The sequence below is a fragment of the Taurulus bubalis genome (assembly GCF_910589615.1).
Source record: "Taurulus bubalis genome assembly, chromosome: 16".
NCBI lineage: Eukaryota > Metazoa > Chordata > Actinopteri > Perciformes > Cottidae > Taurulus > Taurulus bubalis.
Window position 1 is genome coordinate 21,207,352 of NC_136604.1, and position 24,474 is coordinate 21,231,825.

Here is a 24,474-nt window from a genome sequence, read left to right on the forward strand (position 1 = left end):
GTGTTGTTGAGCTTGCTGTACCAAAAATGTTTTGTTTATCTGCTCCGGATGAAGTCGCTGAATCATTAACTGACATTGTTGTTTCCTTTTTCTTTTCTTTCTTCGCTCTTCAGACTGTCCAAAAAACTCCATGACGAGACGGCCGGGCAGAGAAGCGGTGGTTCTTTCTCCACGGGAATAACGGACACACTCCACTTCATGGGACTGCTGACCTAAAAAACTAAAACTATTATGGAACACTTTCAAGAAACACTACAGACTCTTGTTTTATTTTTTTAGTATGATTTAGTTTTACCTATTTATGACCTTTTTTTTATATATAAAAACATCCCACAGAAGCACTTGAAGGCTTCACTCTTGAAAAAAGTTTGACACTTATGTGAGAAAATCAAAGCATCGGCTTTCGTTGGATTATTGCGTGTTTGTTGGACGCTCGAGGGTCCGGACTACCTCTGAATACCCCACCCTCTCGTCGGTTGGACGAGGGGTCCCTAGCAATCCCAGCCTCAGTGCACGTGGCAGTCGTGGCTCCGTGCCACTTTGCCAAAGCTCTATTGGAAGATGTTCCAGTTCAGCAAGTACCCCATGGACATCCTGGAGATGCTGAGCGGACACCAGGCCCACCAGTTCAAGGGCCTCGGGTTGGAGCGGCAGCTGAGCCACCAGCAGCAGGTCCAGCTGCAGCACCAGCAGCAGCTCCAGCAGCAGCACCAGCCCTCCGCCGACAGCTCCGGGAGCCTCCTGTCCGGCCTCGGCCTCGGCGCCCTCCAGAGCTCCCGGAGCAACGCCTTCGCCGACTCGTCGTCGCTGTTCGCCAAAATGAGCGCCCCGCCCCCATCCATCTCCCACCAGAGCCAGTCGTCGTCGTCGTCCCACAGCTCCAGGAAGTCCAGCAAGATGAGCAGCAGCAGCAGCGGCGGCGGCGGCAGCTCGGGTTACCCACAGTTCCTGCGGCCGTTCCACCCGGCCGAGGCGGCGTTGGCTCAGGAGCAGCTCCACTCGGGAATGGGCCGATTTGACTTTGGCGGGAGCGGCGGCGGGAGTGCGGGGGTCATCGGCGGCGTTGTCACGACCGCGCCCCCGCCTCCGCCGCTGCATCCGGGGCTCTCCGTCCCCCAGCCCACCCCCGGTCCCGCCTCTTCTTCCGCCTCCACCTCCACCTCTTCGGCCTCCATTAACCCTTCCGGCAGCACCGCGGTGCCTTTAGTCGGCCAGTCGGACCCCCGCAGCCTCCACCAGCAGTTCAGCTGCATGCTCGCGGCCAACCAGTACTTCCTGTCCGGCGTCCCCACCAACAGCAGCCTCGAGCAGTTCCTTGTCCAGCAAGGCACTCACAACCACTTGGGCCTGGGCCTGGGGCAAGGGCCCGAGTCAAACTCGGCCCTGGCCCCTCCCCCGGCCCTCCACTCCTCGCACAGCCACGGCCACGCAGTTCCGCCGCCTCAGCAGCAACAGCAGCAGCTGACCCCCCACGCCTTATCTCATCCACACAGCCACGCTCACCACCCGCACCCGCTCCACCCGGCCCCCCAGCCGCCCCCGCTGGGCGGCTTCGACTTCCAAGGCATTCCGGTCCTTTCCTCGAACCAGATCGCGTCGCTGATGCAGCAGGAGGCCGGCCTCCCCCTCCCGCTGCCGCTACACCTGTCCCTCTCTAAAGACGACGCGAAGACGGGCGACAGCTCGTCGTCGTCCGCTTCGAGCGGCGGGAGCCGGAGAAAGAAGGCGATGGCGGGCTACCTGCCGCAGAGGAAGTCGGAAAGCAGCAGCCACAGCAGCAGCAGTGGCGGTAACTGCCTCAACAGCGGCTCCAGCGGGCACAGTCAGAGCTCCTCGGCGGGCCTCGTGGGAGGAGGAGCCGGCGGCGTCGGGATAAGCGGCATCGGAGGCGAGCCGCCGCATTCCTCCCTCCTCTCGCCGTCCTCCTCCACCGCCGTCTCCTCTTCGTCTGCGCCCCCCTCTTCCAACTCCACCTCTGTGCTCGTGGCCAACGGGAACCAACAGTTGTCCAAATCCCAAGACAGTAACAGTTCGTCCGGCCAGCCCGAGCCAGAGGCCCTTTACCACTGCGGCGAATGTGGCAAAACCTTCACCCATCTCTCCAGCCTCCGCCGGCATCTCCGCAGCCACGGATTGACGCCAGAAAGCCAAAGCAGGAAGTCGGACTGTAACTCCCCCAGCCCGGAGAGGGTATTCTGCTGCGGCGAGTGCGGGAAGAAATTCAAAAAGAGGGGTCACCTCATCCAACACAGCGTCACCCACTCGGAAAACCGGCCTTTCGCCTGCACCATCTGCCAGAAGTCCTTCAACCGGCGGGAGTCGCTCACCAGACACGAGAAGATTCACGACGAGAAGCCCTTCCGCTGCCCGGCTTGTGGGCGTTGCTTCCGCGAGAGCACCTCTCTCCTCAACCACGCCGCGTCGGGCGCCTGCGGGAAACCGCCGCGGAGTTCAAAGAACCGGGTCAACAGCGGCGGGAGCGGAGGAGGAGGAGGCGGCGGCGGCGGGCCCAACCCGAGCGGCGGCAAAATGGGAAGCGGCGGCGCGGACAGAGTGGGGATCCCAAACGATGGGGCAGCAATGACTAATGACAAGTATGCAACGGATTATTCCAGGAATCGCTACCAGAATCCGTCGGCCTACAACAGCGGGGTCGACGACTACCGGCGATCGCAATCCGCGTCGCTGTACTCCCCCGAGAGTACGCTGGCCGGTGAAATGAGCAGCCAGACTCTGCGTAAGGCCCCTTTAGCTCCAACTCTTCATCCCCACCCACAGAGCCAGCAGCAGCAGCCGCACCACCACCACCATCACCACCCTCCGCCGCAGCAGCATCATCCACATCCACACCTCCCACTCTCCTCCCTATTGGACGATTCGGAGGACGAGGTCACCAGCAGCGCGATGTCGGCCATCGCTGCCGCGGCCGCCGCCTCTTGCGATATAAACTCAGAGGGCCGGGAAGGAGAGAGGCGGGACATCATCGGAGGCCTGCTGGGCGGGTTGGGGTTTGGTAACATGGGTGGACCGTCGTCCACGTCGGGCCTCAACGGTTCCACCATGCCGCTGACGCACCCAAGCCAGCCGCACGCCAAGCCCAGGAGGCCGAGGAAGCCCCGGGAGAAGAGGGACCCGAGGGACCCGAGCAACCTCGTCCGGAGGAGGCGGAGCCCCGCGCCCCCGGGCGACGGCACCGAGAGGCCGTACAGCTGCCAGATCTGCTGCAAGCGCTTCAGGCGGGCGGAGACCCTGCGGCGCCACAACCGCGTCCACACGGGCGAGAAGCCGCACGCCTGCGACGTGTGCGGCAAGATGTTCCGCGAGCCGTTCCACCTCACCAAGCATCTGACCGTGCACTCGGGTCAGAAGAACTACAAGTGCAATCTGTGCGGGAAGATGTTCGCCTACGCGCAGAGCTTAGTGAGGCACGGCAAGCTGCACAGGAAAGGCGAGATCGACAGCCAGGGGAGGCGGATTAAAGGGGCGGCCGCCGCTGCCGCCGCGGCCGCCATCACCCAAGTCGCCACCGCGGGGAACGCCGACTACTTCTCGCCCTGCGCCCAAGGAGAAAAGTCCCCGACGTCCGGCACCCCGTCTCAGAGGCTCTACACCTGCACCGTGTGCTGGAAATCATTCCGGCACTACTTCCACCTGACGGCGCATCAGCAGACGGTTCACGGCGGCGGCGTCGGCCTGGAAAAGTCCTTTCGCTGCGAGGTGTGCGGTAAAGCCTTCGCCTACTCCAACAGCTTGGTGCGCCACAAGCTGTCCCAGCACGGCATCGACCGCAGCGGCCAGCGGGTCAACCAGACCCAACCGCCCGGGTACTCGCCGCTCTTCTACGAGTCTGGATCAGGCGCCAACTACGCCGGGTCGTCTCACATGCAGCAAGGGAACCCCGTGCAGCAGCAGCAGCAGCAGCAGCAGCAGCAACAGCAGCAGCAGCAACTACAACAACAGCAGCAACCGGCACATCAGCAGCTGCAGCACCCTTTTCAGTACCGCTCAAAAAACACCCAAAAGCGGCATGGACAAACAAAAAAGCAAAGGAAAAAAAAAAAGCGCCTGCTGATCCACAGCATCATGCGAGACGGAAAGCTGGTGGGCGTCCCGCTGAGTAAGGACACCCGCAAGAAGCTGCTGCTCCTGAGGAGGAGGCGGGGCCGGCTGCAGGCGCAGCTCAAGAAGAAGAAGATCCTGGCCCAGCTGAGGGTGAAGGGCGGGCTCATGCGGGTGAAGTCGTGGACCGGCGGCGCCGTCGGGGTTACCGGGCTCACCTCCATGGAGATCCCCATCAAGCGCTTCCCCTGCCCCATCTGCCCCAGCGCCACGTACGCCAAGCAGGGCGCCCTGCTCGTCCACTGCGCCGTCCGGCACCCGCCGAGGACCGCGGGCCGCCACGCCCGGCTGCGCTGCCAGGTGTGCGGCCGGCGCTCCGGCTCGCTGCACAAGGCCCTGAAGCACCGGGGCCGGCACCTGAAGCAGGCGGCGTTCCGGTGCCGCCGGTGCCGCCACCGCTTCTGGAACGCCGGGCTGCTGGCCCGCCACAAGTTCTGCTGCCGGGGCGCGTCGGCCCACTGGGCGCTGGCGAAGCCGAAAACGCCGCAGGCAGAGAGTGACAATTCGCCGGTCGTCGGCGTCGTACCACCGCTAACGGCCGCGGTTCTGGCGCCGGTGCAGCCGCCGGAGAGATCAACAGTTCTGACCGAGTACAGCCAGTAAAAACAACGACGACGACGACGACGTAGAAAGGAAAAAAAAAAAAGAGAAAAAAAAACAGTTTTCTAGACTAGATTGTTTTTGATGTTTTATTTTTTTTAAATAATCCAAGAAGCGAGCAAGTTTTTAACAGAACAAGACGGGACAACGGGCGAGGGTTTAGCGTGACGCCGCCTCACCGGATAAATCTGTGTTCAACCCCTTCACTTACTGCAGCAGAGGTGGTTTCATTAAAGGACTTCAAAAAGGCCCCAAAAATCAGAACCACTCCCTCCTCTGTCCTCCTGAGGAAAGAGGAGCCCTTGTTTTAGTAGCACCTGTTCAATGCATTAATCCAGTTTCCTTTCCATCCTTTCATTATTTTATTTAAAATGTTCCCTCGTTAGCGTGTGGATTGGAAGGCGACTGTAGAAGTGAGGTACCTTTTTAGTACCGGTGTATTTTTTCAAACTGTTTCCGCATTATTCACAGTTGAACCGTATCGTCTGTATGTGTCATATTTGTTTCCCCCGAGTAGAGAGTCTCTCTCTCTCTTTTTTAAAAATATATATATAAACCGAGATGACATCTGCCCTCTAGATAAATTCATCTTTTTAAGAGGAAAAGTAAGAAATCCTCCATGGAAAAACAAAAAGGGTCTAATCCGTCACAAAAGTGACTTAAAAAGGAAAAACAAAAAAAAGGAGGATGAAGAGGAGGAAACAAAGTGTTGACCTTGTTTTTAATGTACACTACTTTTGTCATTTTTTTAAACGAGGCGTGTCCTCCGTCCCGGAGGAGGAAAACAAACGCGACTCAAAACTGTTAATGTGTTCGGGATTTTAAAAAGGACGACAGAAATAACCGGAGTGTACTGTACAATTCGTATTATATTTTATTATATATTGATTATTTGCTGTTTTTTACTCCCAAGTATCATTTCCTTTCTCACCGTTGGTGTTGTGTGGGCGGCGGGATGAGTTCATGTATCATGTGATATTGTTTCCCCTCCCTGTGACCTTTGACCTGCCACGGTTATGCCCACTTTTTTTGTAACAGAAGCGTGTACACATAGTTTATTACTTAGGTCCTGTCCAGGCGTGTTTTTACTTTTTCCTTTTTTGTTTTCTGTAAAACTAAAACATGTAATATTATTACTAAATTACTATCCTTTTCTTTGCCTAAAAGTGAGTTGTTGAAAACCCTCAAATCAAATAAAAAAAAAAAAAATCTGAACTGGTTGAGTTGGTTTAAGTTCATGTTTTCTAGTAGTGATAAATACTAGAAAGTATTTCAGACTTTTTGTATTAATTTTAGGTGCAAATTACTAAGTTTTTTTTATTTTTAGGAGAATTTTCCAAGATAAAACTAATTTATTACAAAATGTATGGGAAATAGGATTTCCTTAAACAACATTGTTTTTGTAACTGACTTTCTATTGACAGATTTAAAATGTATTAAGAAGGCCACCAATGAAATAATATCTCTTATTTACTGTCAATTATATGTTTTCTCCCCCAGGACATTTTATTATAAAAAAAAAAAAAAATGAAGTTACAGCCCTTTTTATACAATTGTTCACCAAAAAAAAGAATATTGTGCCAGTAGCACTTAATTCAAGCTGCTCCTCCTCAACTGTACGTTTATTATATTTATTCTAATCGTATCCACACACTGTTCTATATAACCAATCGGATCGTTTAGAAGTTGTTGTTTTTCTTCTTTCTTCTTGTTCAGGTGAACATTACAATGTCAGTGAGTGGGATTTAATTCATGTCATTTAAAAGCATCAAAACATTACTTAAATATTTCTTTCCACAAACATTAAGATATTAGTAACAGCGAAACATTTTTAATTGGATGAAATTTAATTTTGTAGAAATTAAACCATTACATTGATTTGCATGTACAAAAAGGTAAACGGCAATTGAGGTTACATAAATAATTTTAGTATGCTGAACATTTAATAAAATAAACATTTAGTAAACTTTACTCAATAGTTTAGATATGAATATAAATTCGCAGAATTTAATTTAAAAAAAGTGTAAAGTGAAGAATATTTTTGGATTTAGATAAATTCCTTTTGTTCCTTTTTATAAATAAAATAAATCTAACATTTCAGTGAAGATATTCAGGGGACCGTCAAGTTTTCTGTATAAAAACTATTGACAACATTTATTTAATTACTTTTGTTCAGTTAAACACAAAAACAAAGTCCCAAATTTCAGTTTCAACATTTGATTATCTTGAATAACTTTCAACTCCTTTTTAATAAAGATTCATCCATATTTTTTCACACATAAAGGTTATGTTATATCCGATCTGAACGCCACGAACACAGCAGCTGGTTTCTTGATAATGAATTCACTGAGTGTGTTAACCACCGTTTCCTCCAGCTCCATCCTGACCGCAGCTCAGGTGTGGTGCACCTCCAGCCCACCTGGGGCCTCGTTTGCATCCACGCGTGCTTCCACAGCTGTGGAAGCGTTGCTCGCATCCTTTATTGAAGTAAACAAAGACTCCGCTCCGAGTAGAAGTACTGCATTCAAAACCTTTTACTTACAGATGCAAGAAAGACGCACTTAAAGTACTTAATGTGCAGTGAAATGTTGGCCTTAAGTGACGTTTCAGGGTTTATATTCTGCATAAATGTGTTGAATTTTAACTTAAATCTACACAGCAATGCATCATGTTCTATAAAAATCTCGTGCCTTTTACATTTTTTTTACTTTTATGCATTTTCCAGCTGATCCAGGAGGCTGGAGTAGAAGTATAAATACACAAAGTTGAGCACAAGTATCTCAAAATACACTGAAGAAGTACTTGGTTACGAGTACACGAACACTGTGGAAGGCGAGCGCCTCGTGGTGATTTTAAAGGTTTGTTTCTCCCGCGTTCAGCACTTTTATCCTGCCAAGTGAAGGAACTATTATGATTATGTATAGTTTATTAAATGGGACTATACACATATTGTCGTAAAAGCTTATAAAGTATTGTAGAATGTACATTTTATTTGATTGCATTATGTTGAACTCTCACTAAACAATGTTGTAGAAGTACTTGGAGAACAAGTGTATTGTAGTTGTGAGAGCTGCACATTAATTTGACGTTTGTCATATTTTTTGCCGCATTACTGCCAAACGGCCACTAGATGGCGCCGTTTAAACACTTTAAAATGACGGCTGCGGGAAATAATCTGACTTGGAAATGGCTCATGAAACTCGGATCACACATTAGTGGAGTCAAGCTGTTGTTCCTCACTTTCACTAATGCATGCCAACACACACACACACACACACACACGCACACACGCACACACACACATGCACACGCAGACACAGGGTTAATTTTGGATTCTTACTACTAGCACATTCCTGTCACGTATATCTGACAGCACCCTGTCACCACATAAGACTTGCAGGCTTTTTTTTTTTTTCAGGTCCTTTCCAAGAACTGTTGTTCCCAGAGTGCAGCTGCTGCGTCTGATTTATGAATCAGACAAATTAGCATAAACAGGAAACAAGGATTTGCGCCTTTATTTCCTTCATAGGCGGTTATTATTATTATCATTATTGCTATTATTGTAGTTATGGATGTGCCTTTTGCAGCTTTCATTCTGATCTGCACACACAACATAATTCAACACGTGAATAACGAGACCAAACATGTAAATTAAGTACAAACCTGTGTTCACTATCAAAGAACACGTGTGGATTGATTTATCAAGGACTGTGTACATGCATAAACTGTCAATGTCCTAAAGTTACTCACAAGGGTATTTTTTTTTGTCATTTATTTACCACTTTGTTGTATTACATTTTCTACATTTTTTTTAAACCAAAAGTCTATTTTTTCAGCTGTAGTTTCTGCACAAAGACATCTTAAGAAAAGACTATAAAATAAAATAAAACAATGTTTAAATTGGTTGTATGCATGCAGTGTAAAGTCCGAATTTAAATATATTAACATTAAAAGGCAACAAGCTATTGTATGATACAACACAGAAGTACATGCTACACATAAACAGCAAATACATACAGCATATTATGAATATTCAACACACCATTATGTTATATAATAGGTAAACAAAACAAGTACTACATACAGAAACATTACGTTTTTGGTATATTTAATTTATTTTTAATTTTTAATTTATTTGTTTTTATTTGTTATCCTACTCTTTTTGTATTTGTTTAATTTTCTGTTTTGTGGGTACTTTCATCTAAATTTACATTTTATTTCTATTTTTTATATTTATTTTCATTTATTTCTGTTGAATTTGTTATAGAGAAACATTTATTTATTTGTTCAAACACAAATCCCCCCTTGCCCCCCTCCTCTTCCCCCTCCCTCAATCCCCCCCCCCCCCCCCCCCCCCTCTCCAGACGGCCTGTCACGCGGCAGTTGCATGGGGAAACCTGTGGGCGGAGACTGTGACCTAATTTTGGCCAATGGGAGGCTGGGAGAGGCCGCGAGTGACCTAGATTCAGCCAATCGCGACGCGGCAGGGTCGCCGGTAGGCAACCGTCGGCGCGTGCCGAGGCCATGTGCTTCTTCGGTGTTCCGAGCGCGAGAGGCAGATGGGGACATTTAACAAGGAGAAAAACAGACGAACGTGACTCTCTGTTCCCGGGATTAAAACACATTAAATAAAACGTAATAATTTAAAAACGCAATGGATTAAAGTTGTTTCATGAGTAATAACACTTATTAATAAATAAAAAAGGGAAACATTTATATTTTTTATTTTTTTGTGCCAAACTGTTATCTTTTAACACACACGTCAGAGATTTGTAATGCGTCATATCCGCCCACTTTGTTTGAGCTACATGTCTAAAACCAGAGAGGAGGGAAACATCATGGAGGAAAGCAAACCGCATCCTGACGTGTCAGTACTCTTTTATTTTTTTTTAGGGGTTTACAACTCAGTCAGTGGTCCTCGCTGTTGTTTTGGCCTCCCTGCTTTAAAAAATGACAGCGTGAGAGAAGAACAAGGGGCGGGGTGCGTTCACGGTCCATCCAGGAAAGAGCTCGGCTCGGGTGGGCGTGGCTTAGCGCGCAGCAGCCCCAGCTGCAGGCAGCCATTGGCTGAAACCGCGGGGAGGTGTTGTACTTTATGCAAATATTCGTTGCGTTCACGTACATACCGGAGGAATCGCAAATAAGAGCGCGCTTGTTAAAGTAGAACTGGTAGTGATAATAAAGTGTTAAACTCAAAATGAGATGATACATTGTCATAATAGCGTGAAAAAAGTTGGCTATTAGATTACATGTTATTGAACTCTCAACAAACGTTTATATTAGTTTATGTGTTGATAGTAATGAAGCCAAAGACAACTGTCCACATAGTGTGTGTATATATATATATATATATATATATATATATATATATATATATATATATATATATATATATATTTCAATTTTAATGCAATATCCTGTATGTTTCACCTTAAAAAAAAAGAGAAATTCGAGTTGGAATGGTAGGTTCACGTGTGTAAAAGCTCACATTTGCCAGCTTTCCCATGCATCCGTGAACGCAGAGCGCGTTACCGAGAAGAGGGGGCGTGGCCTCGCTATGCAAACGATCCACGCCCCCAAGAGTCCTTTCCCCCGTGAGCGGTGACGTCACACGAGCGGCCCGTGTTGGTTCCAGCTGACTTGGGAGAGAGAGAGAATCAGAAAGAACGACGAAAATAGAGAGAGAGGGAGAGAGCGAGAAAGGGAGGGAGAGGGAGGAAAATAAGAGCCATCAGTCTCATCTATCTGACTCTCATACTACTGGATATTATTATTTTTTTGGGGGGGGGTTCTCTTTATTTCCTTCATCTTATATTTTTCTCGCTCATATTTAATCACAAGTTGTTTTTTTAATTTCCTTTTGGAGACTCTGCTGCCTCTGCTGTTCTCTTGCTCACTGCATGGGACTCTACCGCCGTTTGACTCCGCTTCTATTTCTTCCTTTTTTGCTTATTTATTTATTCCCACCTCTGGACTAAGATCACCCCCCAACGATCGATCGATCAATCGGGTCGATCGATCGATCAGCCGGACCCGAGGGTGAGTTTGTGAGTGTTTCCCCCCCCCCACACAAACTCGAAGGCTAAAGGGTGGGGGGAGGGTGGGGGGGGGGGAGGAGGACTTCACTCGCTGCAGAAAGCTCCGGGATTCAATCCGTCTTCCTGTGCGCGCGCGCGTGTGCGAGAGTGCGGCGCTGAGTTAGTTAAAATAAAAAAATAAAATACAAATAAAACAGAAGAATAAAGACAAGAGGGGTCCGCAGCTCGCGACCGCTCCGCCGGTGTGAGAGGATGCTTTAGGCTCGGGAGAACATGGTGCCATTTTGGAGATAAGTGCCCCCTTCTTTTTTTTGGTTCTTTTTTTTTTTTTGCACACACATTTTTCTTCTTCATGGGACGGGAAGACAGGCGGGACATCAGGTGGAGGTCTTCAGCGCGCGCATCTTTCGACGTCGCGCCTGTCAATTAGTGTCGCTAATTGGATTATTTTGATCTTGAACTTACGGGCTGCAGGTTCCGCTCCTCGCCGCCTCTTCCTCCTCCTCCCTCCCCCTGGAACTCCCACCTCCTCCTCCTCCTCCTCTTCCTCCCTTGGAAGTTATGTCAAGGCCTCTCACTCAGCTCCTACCGCCGGATCTCCCTGCCGGGGCCACGAGCCCTCAGTTCGGGGCCAGCAGCGCGCCTAGCGGCCCCCAAGGCGGACACCTGACCTCCATGACCAACCTGAAGACTCTGCTCCAGCTGCCAATCAAGGCCGACCAGAGAGGAACCAAGGACTGCTGCGAGATGAAAGGTGAGTGTGTGTGCACGTGTTCGTGTTCGTGTTCGTGTGTGTGTGTGTGTGTGTGTGTGTGTGTGTGTGTGTGTGTGTGTGTGTGTGTGTGTATGTGAGAGAGAAAGGGTTCCGATAGGCGAGAAACTTCTTAAAGGGACAGTAAGGACAAGTCACTGGATTATACAAGAGACATGTCATTTTAATTTACTACAAGTGCATTCAAATGAACTACAATACATGTTAATGTTCTACAAGTGCATTCAAATATCATACAATACATGTTAATGTTCTACAAGTGCATTCAAATATCATACAATACATGTTAATGCACTACAAGTGCATTCAAATATCATACAATACTTGTTAATGCACTACAAGTGCATTCAAATGAACTTAAATACATGTGAATGCTCTACATGTGTATTCAAATGTACTACAATACATGTCAATGTACTAAAAGCTCATTACAATATCATACAATACATGTTCATGTACTACAAATACATTCAAATGTACTACAATACATGTTAATGTGCTACAATATATGTTAATGTATTACAATACATGTTAATGTACTACATGTGCATTAAAATGTACTACAATACATGATAATGTACTACATGTGCATTCAAATGTACTACAATACATGTTAATGTACTACAAGCGTATTCAAATGTACTACATGTGCATTCAAATGTACTACAATACAAGTCAATGTACTACAAGTGCATTCAAATGTACTACATGACATATTAACGTACTACAAGTGCATTCAAATGTACTACATGTGCATTCAAATGTACTACAATACAAGTCAATGTACTACAAGTGCATTCAAATGTACTACATGACATATTAACGTACTACAAGTGCATTCAAATGTACTACATGTGCATTCAAATGTACTACAATACATGTTAATGTACTACAAGCGTATTCAAGTGTACTACATGTGCATTCAAATGTACTACAATACAAGTTAATCTGCTATAGGTACATTCACATGTACTACAATACAAGTCAATATACTACAAGTGCATTCAAATGTACTACAAGTACATTCAAATGTACTACAATACATGTTAATCTGCTATAGGTACATTCAAATGTACTACAATACAAGTCAATGTACTACAAGTGCATTCAAATGTACTACAAGTACATTCAAATGTACTACAATACATGTTAATCTGCTATAGGTACATTCAAATGTACTACAATACAAGTCAATGTACTACAAGTGCATTCAAATGTACTACAAGTACATTCAAATGTACTACAATACATGCCATTGTACTACAATACATGTCAATGTACTACAAGTGCATGCAAATATCCTACAATACATGTTAATGTACTACACATGCATTCAAATGTACTACATGTTGATGTACTCCAAGTGCATTACAATGTACTTCAATACATGTTAATATATTACAAGTGGATTCAAATGTACTACAATACATGTTAATGTACTACAAGTGGATTAAAATGTACTACAATACATGTTAATGTACTACACATGCATTCAAATGTACTACAATACATGTTAATGTACTACAAGTGTATTCAAATGTACTACAATATATGTTAACGTACTACAAGTGCATTCAAAAGTACTACAAGTACATTCAAATGTACTACAATACATGCCAATGTACTACAATACATGTTAATGTACTACAAGTGCATTACAATGTACTACAATACTTGTTAATGTACTACAAGTGCATTGAAATGTACTACATGTGCATTCAAATGTACTACAATACATGTTAATGTACTACAAGTGTATTCAAATGTACTACAATATATGTTAACGTACTACAAGTGCATTCAAAAGTACTACAAGTACATTCAAATGTACTACAATACATGCCAATGTACTACAATACATGTTAATGTACTACAAGTGCATTACAATGTACTACAATACTTGTTAATGTACTACAAGTGCATTGAAATGTACTACAAGTGCATTCAAATGTACTACATGACATATTAACGTACTACAAGTGCATTCAAATGTACTACATGTGCATTCAAATGTACTACAATACATGTTAATCTGCTATAGGTACATTCACATGTACTACAATACAAGTCAATATACTACAAGTGCATTCAAATGTACTACAAGTACATTCAAATGTACTACAATACATGTTAATCTGCTATAGGTACATTCAAATGTACTACAATACAAGTCAATGTACTACAAGTGCATTCAAATGTACTACAAGTACATTCAAATGTACTACAATACATGTTAATCTGCTATAGATACATTCAAATGTACTACAATACAAGTCAATGTACTACAAGTACATTCAAATGTACTACAATACATGCCATTGTACTACAATACATGTCAATGTACTACAAGTGCATGCAAATATCCTACAATACATGTTAATGTACTACACATGCATTCACATGTACTACATGTTGATGTACTACAAGTGCATTACAATGTACTTCAATACATGTTAATATATTACAAGTGGATTCAAATGTACTACAATACATGTTAATGTACTACAAGTGTATTCAAATGTACTACAATACATGTTAATGTACTACACATGCATTCAAATGTACTACAATACATGTTAATGTACTACAAGTGTATTCAAATGTACTACAATACATGTTAACGTACTACAAGTGCATTTAAAAGTACTACAAGTACATTCAAATGTACTACAATACATGCCAATGTACTACAATACATGTTAATGTACTACAATACATGTTGATGTACTACAAATGCATTACAATGTACTATAATACTTGTTAATGTACTACAAGTGCATTGAAATGTACTACATGTGCATTCAATTGTACTACAATACATGTTAATGTGCTACATGTGCATTCAAATGTACTACAATATACTTTAAAGTACTACAAATACAATGCTGCCTCTGTTTGTTTGATGCACTGCTGTGAATTGTATTATTGTGCAATAAAATAAAGTACATAATCCTGAACTATAAATGCACCGTGGAGACATTTTGAAGCCTCTGCAGAAACATTATATCGTAGTATTAGTAGTATTTTAGTGATACTATTTGAAATAGAGCTGAAGATACTGTTTGATTAATCATTTAGTCTTGAATCATTCTTTGTTTCAAGCTTCTCTAATGTGATGATTTTGCTGCTTTTCTTTGTCAAATCAGACACTAAAATGCATTCATTTGGGTTTTATTTGACATTTTAATCAAGAAAGTAAACGGCATCTGAATTGACAACCGACATAATATATTAGTTTCTGCTCGAAAATGAAAAACCAACAATGCATATTCATTTCAGAGCCTCGATCTATCAACGTACGTCGGTGCAGAAATGACACAGACTTATTACGGTGATTATTCATTGTGTGTGTGTGTGTGTGTGTGTGTAACTGAGTGTGTGTGTGTGTGTGTGTGTGACTGAGTGTGTGTGTGTGTGTGACTGAGTGGGTAGGTGTGATTGTAAAATACAGAGGCACTGCTTGTCCAACACACACACACACACACACACACACACACACACACACACACACACACACACACACACACACACACACACACACACACACACTCAGTTTTCACTTTAGCTCTCCTCCCGCTGGATTGTCATATTAAACGCTTCCTTTTTGCATTTGGTGGAGGAATGAAATGATCATGAGGAGGTGGATGAGGAGGAGGAGGATGAGGAAGAGGAGGATGAGGATGAGGATGAGGAGGAGGGAAGAAGAGGGTTTCAAAAAAGATTCTCAATCTGGAGTGGATGCCACCAAAATGCAGCAGCACTCGTTTGCGTTCTGATCCTCAGCTCTGTTTAAATAAAGGTTAGTGAGTGGGATTGAATTGTTTCCCACCAGCTGCCATGACAAATATTAACCAGGCTATCTCTCTCTCTCTCTCTCTCTCTTTCTCTCTCTCTCTCTCTCTCTCTCACACACACACACACACACTGGGTTTTATTGAGGACACTTTAAAAGGACAATTTATTTCTGTTATGTAGTTTTGTCTCCTCGGTGAGGAATGCAGAATGGACCATCCAGAGTCGGACCTCACAAGCGCAGATAAAACTCACACACACACACGCACGCACACACACACACACACACACGCACACGCACACGCACACACAGAAGAGAGGGAGAAAAACACACCCCTGCTCCCTGCTGTGTTGTTCTGGCGACCCCTGGTGGCCGCTTGGTGCTACTGCAGCCCCATTGTTTTTTACTCCGTTGCATGAAGAGGAAGAGGAGGAGGAGGAAGAGGAGGGGATGATGATGGTGAGCGCGGCTGACAGGCTCTCCACGGAGCCAGAAAGCAGCTCAGAGGCCTCGTTGTCGGCTCCCATCGAGCTCTCACTCTCCTAACGATAGGTGATGCGTTCAGGGGTGCGTTGAAAAAAAACAGAAAAAAAGAGAAGATGCTCTGCTCTGTGATGTTTTTTTCCCTCCTCTTCCCAGAGACAATGTTTCGCTGCTCGGCTTTTGTTTGACGCCTTCACAAACACCCACTCCATCCAGCTCATCGCTTCCTCTCTGCCTGTCGCTCTCTCTCACGCCGTTTCATTCCTTCCTGTCTCGCTCTCCTCTTCCTCTTCATCACGTCTCTTCCTCGGTCCCTCTGCTGATTTACATTTTTTTTTTTCCTTCTTCTTCTTCTTAGGCCCTGTTCATCTTTTACAGCGCGCTCTCATCTCTCTGTGTCTTCATTTTCCATTTCCCCTCCTGCTCCTCTTTTCTTTTTTTATTCTCTTGCTCTTTGAGGGATTTCCTCATTTCTCTTGAAGTCGCATCTCATATTGTCATTTCTTTCTGTTCTTTCCCTTGTATGGAGCCTGTGGGCGCAGGTGTGTCTTTAATTTGTGTGCAAAGATTGAGCCGTTGGAATGAATCAATGTGTGCACACAGACGAGTGAATTTACGCTGCTGCACCTCTTCCTCCATTACCTTTACAGGAGCAACCAGAGTTACAGGTTGTGTCGGGCCACCAGCTGTGCGTTGGTTCGATTCCCATGTTCACACAGTTGTGAGTCTGCGCAGTGTGTCGACCTTGAGCTGCTTTAGTTCTTATATTATTGGTCGCCGTCCGCAGGGCTCAATGAGCACTGAACTCTCAATAAGCTGCTTGTGTTTCATGCAGTTTTGGTTTGGAGATAAAGGGTTTTATTTTTGCGTGTGCACTGGTGTCCCTTCATCATAGATTTTGGTATGTCATTTTTTGTCGTAAACATGCAGAGAAAAAATAGCATGAAATATCGCAATTTTTTTTACATTTAGTTGAGGTGGAAAAGATTGTCAATAAAAGCAAAAAATTCTACAAAGAAAAAAAATTCTACAAAGAAATCAGACTTTGAGAATGAATCACTGCGTAAATGAAATATGAGACTTAAACGTTCCACACGTTAAAGCACCGTATTTCCACCGTATTTCCTTTGTTCTTCCTTCGTATTTCCCCAGTATTTCCACTGTATTTTCTTCGTATTTCCACCGTGTTTCCACCGTATTTCCACCATGTTTCCACCGTGTTTCCACCGTATTTTCTTTGTTCTTCCTTCGTATTTCCCCAGTATTTCCACTGTATTTTCTTCGTATTTCCACTGTGTTTCTACCGTATTTCCTTTGTTCTTCCTTTGTATTTCCACCGTATTTCCACAGTGTTTCCACCGTATTTTCACCGTATTTCCACCGTGTTTCCACTGTATTTCCACCGTGTTTCCACAGTGTTTCCACCCTATTTCCACCGTGTTTCCACAGTGTTTCCCCAGTATTTCCACCGTGTTTCCACCGTATTTCCACCGTATTTCCACCGCGTTTCCGCCGTATTTCCATCGTATTTCTACTATATTTCCACCGTGTTTCCACCATCTTTTGTACATTGTTTTGAACGGCTTGAGGTTCTACTGCCGCCATTTTTTTCTCGTCGCGCTTGACTGAAGAACTAGCGCCACCAGCTGTTTATATGTCGAAGAACCGGCTCCTAATGTTCGTATTTACAGGTAATGCACCTGTAAATACGAACATTAGGAGCATTGGACCTTTTCTTTTATTGATATTCTGGATTAATATACATTTAGAGGGGAACCTGGTCCGCTCTTCTAACTCTCTTTAGGGAGATTGTGGTTTTTCTTTTGATCAATTGAAACGCTCCGGATTGTTCCTCTTCCTCCTTTCATCGGCTCTCTTTTTGCTTTCACTATATTGAGATTGGTATTAAACAGACTAATCTAAAAATGAAAAAAGGCAGGTAGAGGATGATGATGGTGATGATGGTGATGATGGTGATAACGGTAGCAGAGAGATTATGATGGTCTTGACTCTCCTCTCTCCCTCCGTCCTTCCTCTGCTGTTTCCACGTTGTAATCTCCCGCTTCTCTTCCTGATGTTCTCTCCATCGGTCTCCATCTCTCTCTCTCCTTCTCTATCTCTCTCTCCCTCGGTCTCCATCTGCCCATCTCTCCCTCTCTCTCTCTCTCCCTCGGTCTCTCTCGCTCCATCTCTTACTTTCTCTCCCTCGGCCTCCATCTCTCCATCTGTCTCTCTCTCCATCTCCCTGTCTCTCTCCAGCTCCATCTTTCTTTCTCTCTCTCTCTCTCTCTCTCTCTCTCTCTCTACCACGGTCTCCATCTCCCTGTCTCTCTTTTTCTCTCGCTCTCTCCCTCGGTTTCAATCTTTCCATCTCTCTCTCGGTCTCTATCTCTCCATCTCTATCTTTCTCTTTCTCCCTTGCTCTCCATCTCTCCATCTGTCTCTCTGCATCTCCCTCTCTCTCTCCCTCTCGTTCTCTCCGTCTCATTACGCTGTCATCCCAGCTCAGTTAAATATGCTCTTTTATTACTATTTCATTGGGTTTTATTATTCAGTGTGCTATTTATTCACTATGCACTTATGGAGGCATACTTCTGTAGAACGACATCATCAAAGCATCAGAGCACAACAAATAAATAAAATCGCTCCTGTTCTGTCCGTGTGTTGCGATGAAGTTCGGTATTACATTTTTTCTGATGATGCTTTATTGATGTCCACATCTATCTTTCCATCAGAAGCCCCGCCCCCTCTGCAGGAGGTCAGAGTGCAGGGTCAATCAAGTCAACTTTATTTATAGAAGCCTTTTAATGATCGCGGCTAAGTGCTTTACAGAAAGCTGCAGACGCCCGCAGCTGTTTGTCTTCTGGAGGGATCTTTCCCACAACGTCGCACACGTTTGTAACGAAATGCGAGATCTGAAGGGATCCCAAAGCCACCCGCCGTCAGGAATGACCCAAAAACATAGTTTTTTCCCTTTCTGAGTCTGTGTCGTTGCATCATGTGGCAGTTGGAGATAAATACTGAAACACAGTCGTAGCGCGAGAGACGGAGTGTCGTCACACGCTAACATGTTTGATGTGCATCATGCGCCCGCCGGTGTGTGTGTGTGTGTGTGTGTGTGTTACCCTCAGGAGATCAAACCTGTGACCATCTGGCCACCAGACTCTTCCTTCCAGCACTTTTCTGCAGAATGTTTGATGGAATATTTCGAATGAATCATTCTGTGTCTGCAACTGTGTCAGATTTTTGATATATTTTTGGGGTAATTAGGGATTTAAAAAAACAGCGGATGAACGAATGACTAAATTGTTCGCCACATGAAAGCATTTTTCTACCTATACCTTTTCAGTCTTTCTGTTTAGACATTATATAGAATAACATGGTGTTGTATTGTCATGATTGACTGAATAAAACACACAAACTAGCAAAGCCGAGAAAACAGATTACGAGGGAGGCGTTTGCCGTCGTTGGGTGTCGAGGTGAACTAATCTAACGCACTTCTGGTTTCCCTCCAGACAAAGACAAGCCCTCGGAATCTGAAGAAGAATCGCAGAGTACCAACAGCGGGGCCGCGGGAGGAGGCGGGGCCCCCGGGTCCGGCGCGTTGCGGCCCACCTCCCAGTCGGCGTTCCTGGGCCCCCTGCTGTGGGAGAGGACCCTGCCGTGTGACGGAGGCCTGTTCCAGCTTCAGTACATGGACCTGGAGGAGTTCCTGACCGAGAACGGCATGGGGATGCACGGCAACGGGCCCAGCTCCACCAGCGCCCAGATCCCCTCCCAGGTAAAGACCAGAACCCCCACAACGGGGTCGCACGAAACCGAATCGGTTCTCTAGGCTCATACACGGAGGAAGAAACGATTCAAATAAGGGATATTATTAGTGACAGATGTAGTTCTATGGGGAAAAAGTCTTTCTGCAACTTGTGACAGACAACAATATTCAAAATTTGCTGCAAAGCCTGGATCTCCTCCTGGAGGCTTGTGCCGACCCACTCACTAGGAACAGTTAAAAATACACAATAAAAGCACAATTATTAGGCTCGTTCGAGACGAGCCAGTTCTGCGCAGAATCGATCGGCGCGCAATGCATGCTGGTTAGATTTGTGTCCGACTTGGTCCCGACTTGCTCTGGTGGTCAACGATAATCCCACGAGATCAAGGCGGCCGTCGATTTCAGAGCAGTAGCTCACCAACGACTGCGTGGCCCAGTGCATGATGGGAAACACCTGGCTGTCGCCACATCAGAGAGCTGATTGGCGCTTAGATCTGACAGCAAACACCACGTGTTGTAGAAAATCCTCATTTTTTGTGTAGTTGTAATACTTAACGCTAGATTGTTGACTATTCGTCTCATGTTTGATCTTTGGTGTTCAATGAGCTAACGAGCTAGCATGTCGCTATTAATTGACGTTGTGGTGTCGGGTGACCGCTGTACTGCAGTCAAACGCACGCAATTTTTTAAATTTATACATTTTCTCCTCCTCCCAGAGCTCCCAGTCGGCGGTGCCCAACCAGAGCTCCCAGTGCCCTCCCACCTCTCCTCCGCCCTGCTCCTCCGCCTCTTCCTCCTCCTCCATGTCCTCTTCTTCCTCCTCTTCCTCGCTGCTGGGACTGGAGAACGTCCAGCCACAACCGCCGCCGCCGCCGCCGCCGCCACTGCCACCTCAACAACAGCAGCAGCCGCCGCCGCCACCACCGCCGCCGCCACCGCCGCTGCCACCGCCACCGCCGGGCATGATGGGAGGACCCGAGTGTCATCATGGTGAGTGAATGAGGGATTTGGGGTTTTAATTAGTAACAGAAAGATGTGATAAGTATATGCTTCATGTGTTAAAGCTGCATTATCTCCACTGACCACCAGGGGGCGATTCCTCTGGTTGTATAGAAGTCTTTGCTTCATGTGTTAAAGCTGCATTCTCTCTACTGACCAACAGGGGGCGACTCCTCTGGTTGTATAGAAGTATATGCTTCATGTGTTAAAGCTGCATTATCTCCAGTGACCACCAGGGGGCGATTCCTCTGGTTGTATAGAAGTCTATATAAATGACTTCTCTCTTGATTTATTCCCTCAGTTAACATTGTAAACATGAGTTAATTTAGTAAATGATGGTCCATTTAGAGCAGGGGATGCTTAGCTCCACCCTCTCGTGTCACTTCTGGTTGCAAAAGAAACCAAGATGGCGACGACCAAAAGGCCAAATTCAAGGCTTCAAAAACGCATAGTCCACAACCTAATGGGTGAATTCACGTCCAGTTCTTTTCCACAGTCGACAGTCAGAAAGCTTTTCTGACTGTCGACGGCGAGACTATAAATGTGCCGTCTTGACGTGAGGAGGCGACATTGATATGACATCATGGCGCCATGGTATATGAAACCGCACATAATCCGTCCCTAATGAGGACACGGGGACTCTTGATGATACATTGCATTAACTCACCCGCTCCTTCAACAATAACCAGAGAGGGGTTTTGTCTAATTATATCTCTGTGTGATAAACGGCAGCTCTCCTCTCTCTCCAGCAGCCTGTTTTCAACCATTACATATTCATAATTTATTGTTCCCACTCTCTGATGCTTTTGATGTGAACCAGATCTGTCTGTTTTTTTTAAAATGTTTTTCACAAGCCTGACGAGTTCCAATTATGGCTAATTAAAAACCACAAAGCCATTCTTTATCATGCTGACGGTCATGTGCTTTATTTTATTTTAATTTTTTTTATTCTCAGAGCCATCACAGCGAATTTCACGATGATTTATTGACAGATCCCGACATCTGTAAAGGGTCGCATTACGGTTGTTTGATCACATTTTACACATTCGTCACGTAATTCAGTAATGGCACTTATTTTTATTATTTGAACCCAAATGACGATCTTTTCCTGAACCTAACCGGGTCTCAACATAATTCAGCTGTTTCCTGTGCAGACGAGAAGGTATATTTTGCACAAAAAAACTGCATGTGACTTTTCGTAAGGTTCTTCTCTGAGAACTCCTGAGGGGAAAGTCGTTGTCTTCGGCCTCCAAAGGCTCCGCTTTGAGCACATCTCTGGTCCGTTTGTCTGTTTGGTGCTGAGACGGTAAAAAAACAAAAACAAAACGGTGGGTTTTTAGAGTCGATAACTGAAAAGCGGTCCGAGATGAGAGAGAGTGAACCGAAACAACTAGCTGAAAGATGCTAAAGCAGCTAAACTAGCTAGAGTAGCTAAACTAGCTAAAGCAGCTAAACTAGCTAAAGCAGCGAAAGCAGCTAAACTAGCTATAGCAGCTAAAGCAGCTAAACTAGCTAAAGCAGCTAAAGCAGCTGCACAGTTGGGTAACACACAATATATTGATTATTGTGGCTTTCAATTTCTAGTCGCAGGCTTAATATTTATAACGCACAACTATACAATTACAATCTTTCTTTGTTTTGGGTCCCTGCTCTTTTATTTAGCTAGAATCAGCTCCATACTTTATAATTCTACCCTGAACGTACTTTAAATACAGCGTGAGACAGACAAGAGAGGAGGAAACAGAAAGAGAGAGAGACACTGCCCAGCAGGATCCTATTATCAGAAGTCTGGCTGGAACATTGTGAGCGTTGTCTTTTCTTTGCCGAGTTATAAACAACAAGAGAGGAGAAGTTTCTCTCTGTGAGAACGAGCCGCAGAGAACCGCTTGAAGGAAAGAAAGAAAAAAGATTTTTTGAAAAAATGAGACAGACAGAAGAGACGCATGAAAGGAAGCGAATACCACTGGATACTGCTGCAAGGCTCTGCAAGTGTGTGTGTGTGTGTGTGTGTGTGTACTGAGTGCTTCTGCTTATATGAATACGCCATCTGTGTGTGTTTGCGTGCATGCGTGTCCTTGTGTGTGTGTGTGTGTGTGTGTGTGTGTGTGTGTGTGGAACTTCTGACTACGAGTGTCCTCTTTGTTTCGTTATTTGCATGCAAATGTTTAATGTGAACACGCTCTCATGTGTGTGTGTGTGTGTGTGTGTGTTCTATATTCTGAATTATACACACGTGACTGGGATGAGCATGATGCATCCAGCCAGAAATCCCTCAAGTATTTTATGTGCTAATGGGAGTTCAGAAGACATGAAGAAACGGATGCAGCTGTTTTATTGTTCACCTGTTTGCTAACGTAAAAGCTACATTTTAACATCATTTATTATAAACAACATTTATTGTCTTCAGTTGAAAAGAGGACAAAAAAGGAGACGAGTGGATGAGCTCTGTGTTAAACAGCCGTGACGGAGCTGTAACATCTGTTCCATGAAACGTGAAACACTGATTTGATGTCATTCATTCTCCTTCAAAACCCTCAAACATTGTAGATACAACTCATTATTATCAGTTTGACTTGATTTTAAGAAGTATTTTTATATTAATATATTTCATTTTGGCCTTTTTTTTTGTTCGCACACATCCTCAGCCTTTTAATAAAACATCCATTAAACAGAGAATGAGATAAATCTGGAGTGCAAACTGTATTGAAAACAAATATGCATTAGTCAGATTTCTGTATTATTAATATATTATCTATATATCTTAAAAATGTAAAAACATAAATCATAATAAATGAGCTCTTAACTGGTATTTAGCAATCACTGTGTTGTTAGAGGAAACATTTTCTCCCTTCATGGCCTATTTCTTTCATCATTTTTTATCAGAAATGATTTTTGCTGGATTATTTAGAAAAACATTTATAATTTCCACAAGAGCGGAACAGAACGTTTTTACTATAAAACACAATAGTCACGTCATCTGAAGCTCAATTAAATCACCTTGAACCGCTAACGATGCTCTTCAACCCACCGAGTCTATCTTTTCTTTCCCTCCTCAAGATCAAGTCCTTACTTCCTTACTTCCTTGCTTCCTTACTTCCCTACAAGGAACCAGATCAGCGTAACTTCTCCCCGTTTTCGGGCTGCAGCTTCCAGGTCAGCTCCCTGCGTCACAAAGCTTCCTAATCAAACACAGATCTCTACACCGGCTGCACGGACCCGATGACCTGCGATGAAGCAGCTGCTGAGAGAATCTCTCACGCAGACGGGTTTTTAAACCCCGCAGAGCGACTGACAGGCTTCAGTGGTGAGGCTGCAGATGAAGACAAAACTGCAATATGGGCTCTGAACCCCAAAAACAGGCAAACCGGAGTTCACACGCAGCAGCTAAATTGGGAACTTGACATTTTACTTATTCATAAACTAGATTTCAGTGCTCGTGTTTTAAACATTTTCAGTTTCATCCTAAGTTGCCATCTTCAGATGATTCTCAGCTGACTGGTATCTCTTTGCCCACAAGTTGTTTTTTATGCTCTGAGCAACCGCACTTCTATATGGACTTTAAATCTGTAATGATGACAGTCCGCCAGGTCCTTTTTGTCTTATTTATCAATAAATATGTCAGAAAATGTCCCTTTGGCTAAATTATGTTGCTCCTTCTTTCAGGAGAAATGTAACTTTAAACATCTGGCGAGTATTTGTCATTATTATATGTTATAAAGGCTTAAAACAGTGTGTACAAACTAAAAAGTAAAGTAACATATTTGAATTTTTATCCTGTTTCTCTTCATGAAACTTTTGAGATTACAGAAATGAAATTGAATATCCAGAAATAAAAGCAGAATAGATGGTTAATTGAAAATAGAGAGTTTCATAATGGGGTTTTCCTTCCATTAAACAT

At 44.7% G+C, this 24,474-nt stretch overlaps 2 protein-coding genes across 2 annotated transcripts in view; both read left to right on the plus strand.

Moving 5' to 3' along the window:
* Positions 1 to 561: 561 nt before the first annotated feature.
* znf865 (zinc finger protein 865) lies at positions 562 to 5,921 on the plus strand (the record flags this gene model as incomplete). Its single annotated transcript, XM_079232227.1, has 1 exon — positions 562 to 5,921. The coding sequence occupies one exon, from the start codon at positions 562 to 564 to the stop codon at positions 4,720 to 4,722; it is 4,161 nt and encodes a 1,386-aa protein (XP_079088353.1). The 3' UTR covers positions 4,723 to 5,921.
* A 5,397-nt stretch (positions 5,922 to 11,318) lies between these two features.
* The window catches only part of dbpa (D site albumin promoter binding protein a), a gene marked incomplete at both ends in the record, with an annotated part of 28,054 nt that continues 14,898 nt past the window's right edge, over positions 11,319 to 24,474 (plus strand). The window contains 3 exons of the mRNA XM_079231864.1: positions 11,319 to 11,511; positions 19,321 to 19,586; positions 20,294 to 20,567. Coding sequence (XP_079087990.1) covers positions 11,319 to 11,511; positions 19,321 to 19,586; positions 20,294 to 20,567 — 733 coding nt within the window. The remainder of the gene's footprint in view (positions 11,512 to 19,320; positions 19,587 to 20,293; positions 20,568 to 24,474) is intronic.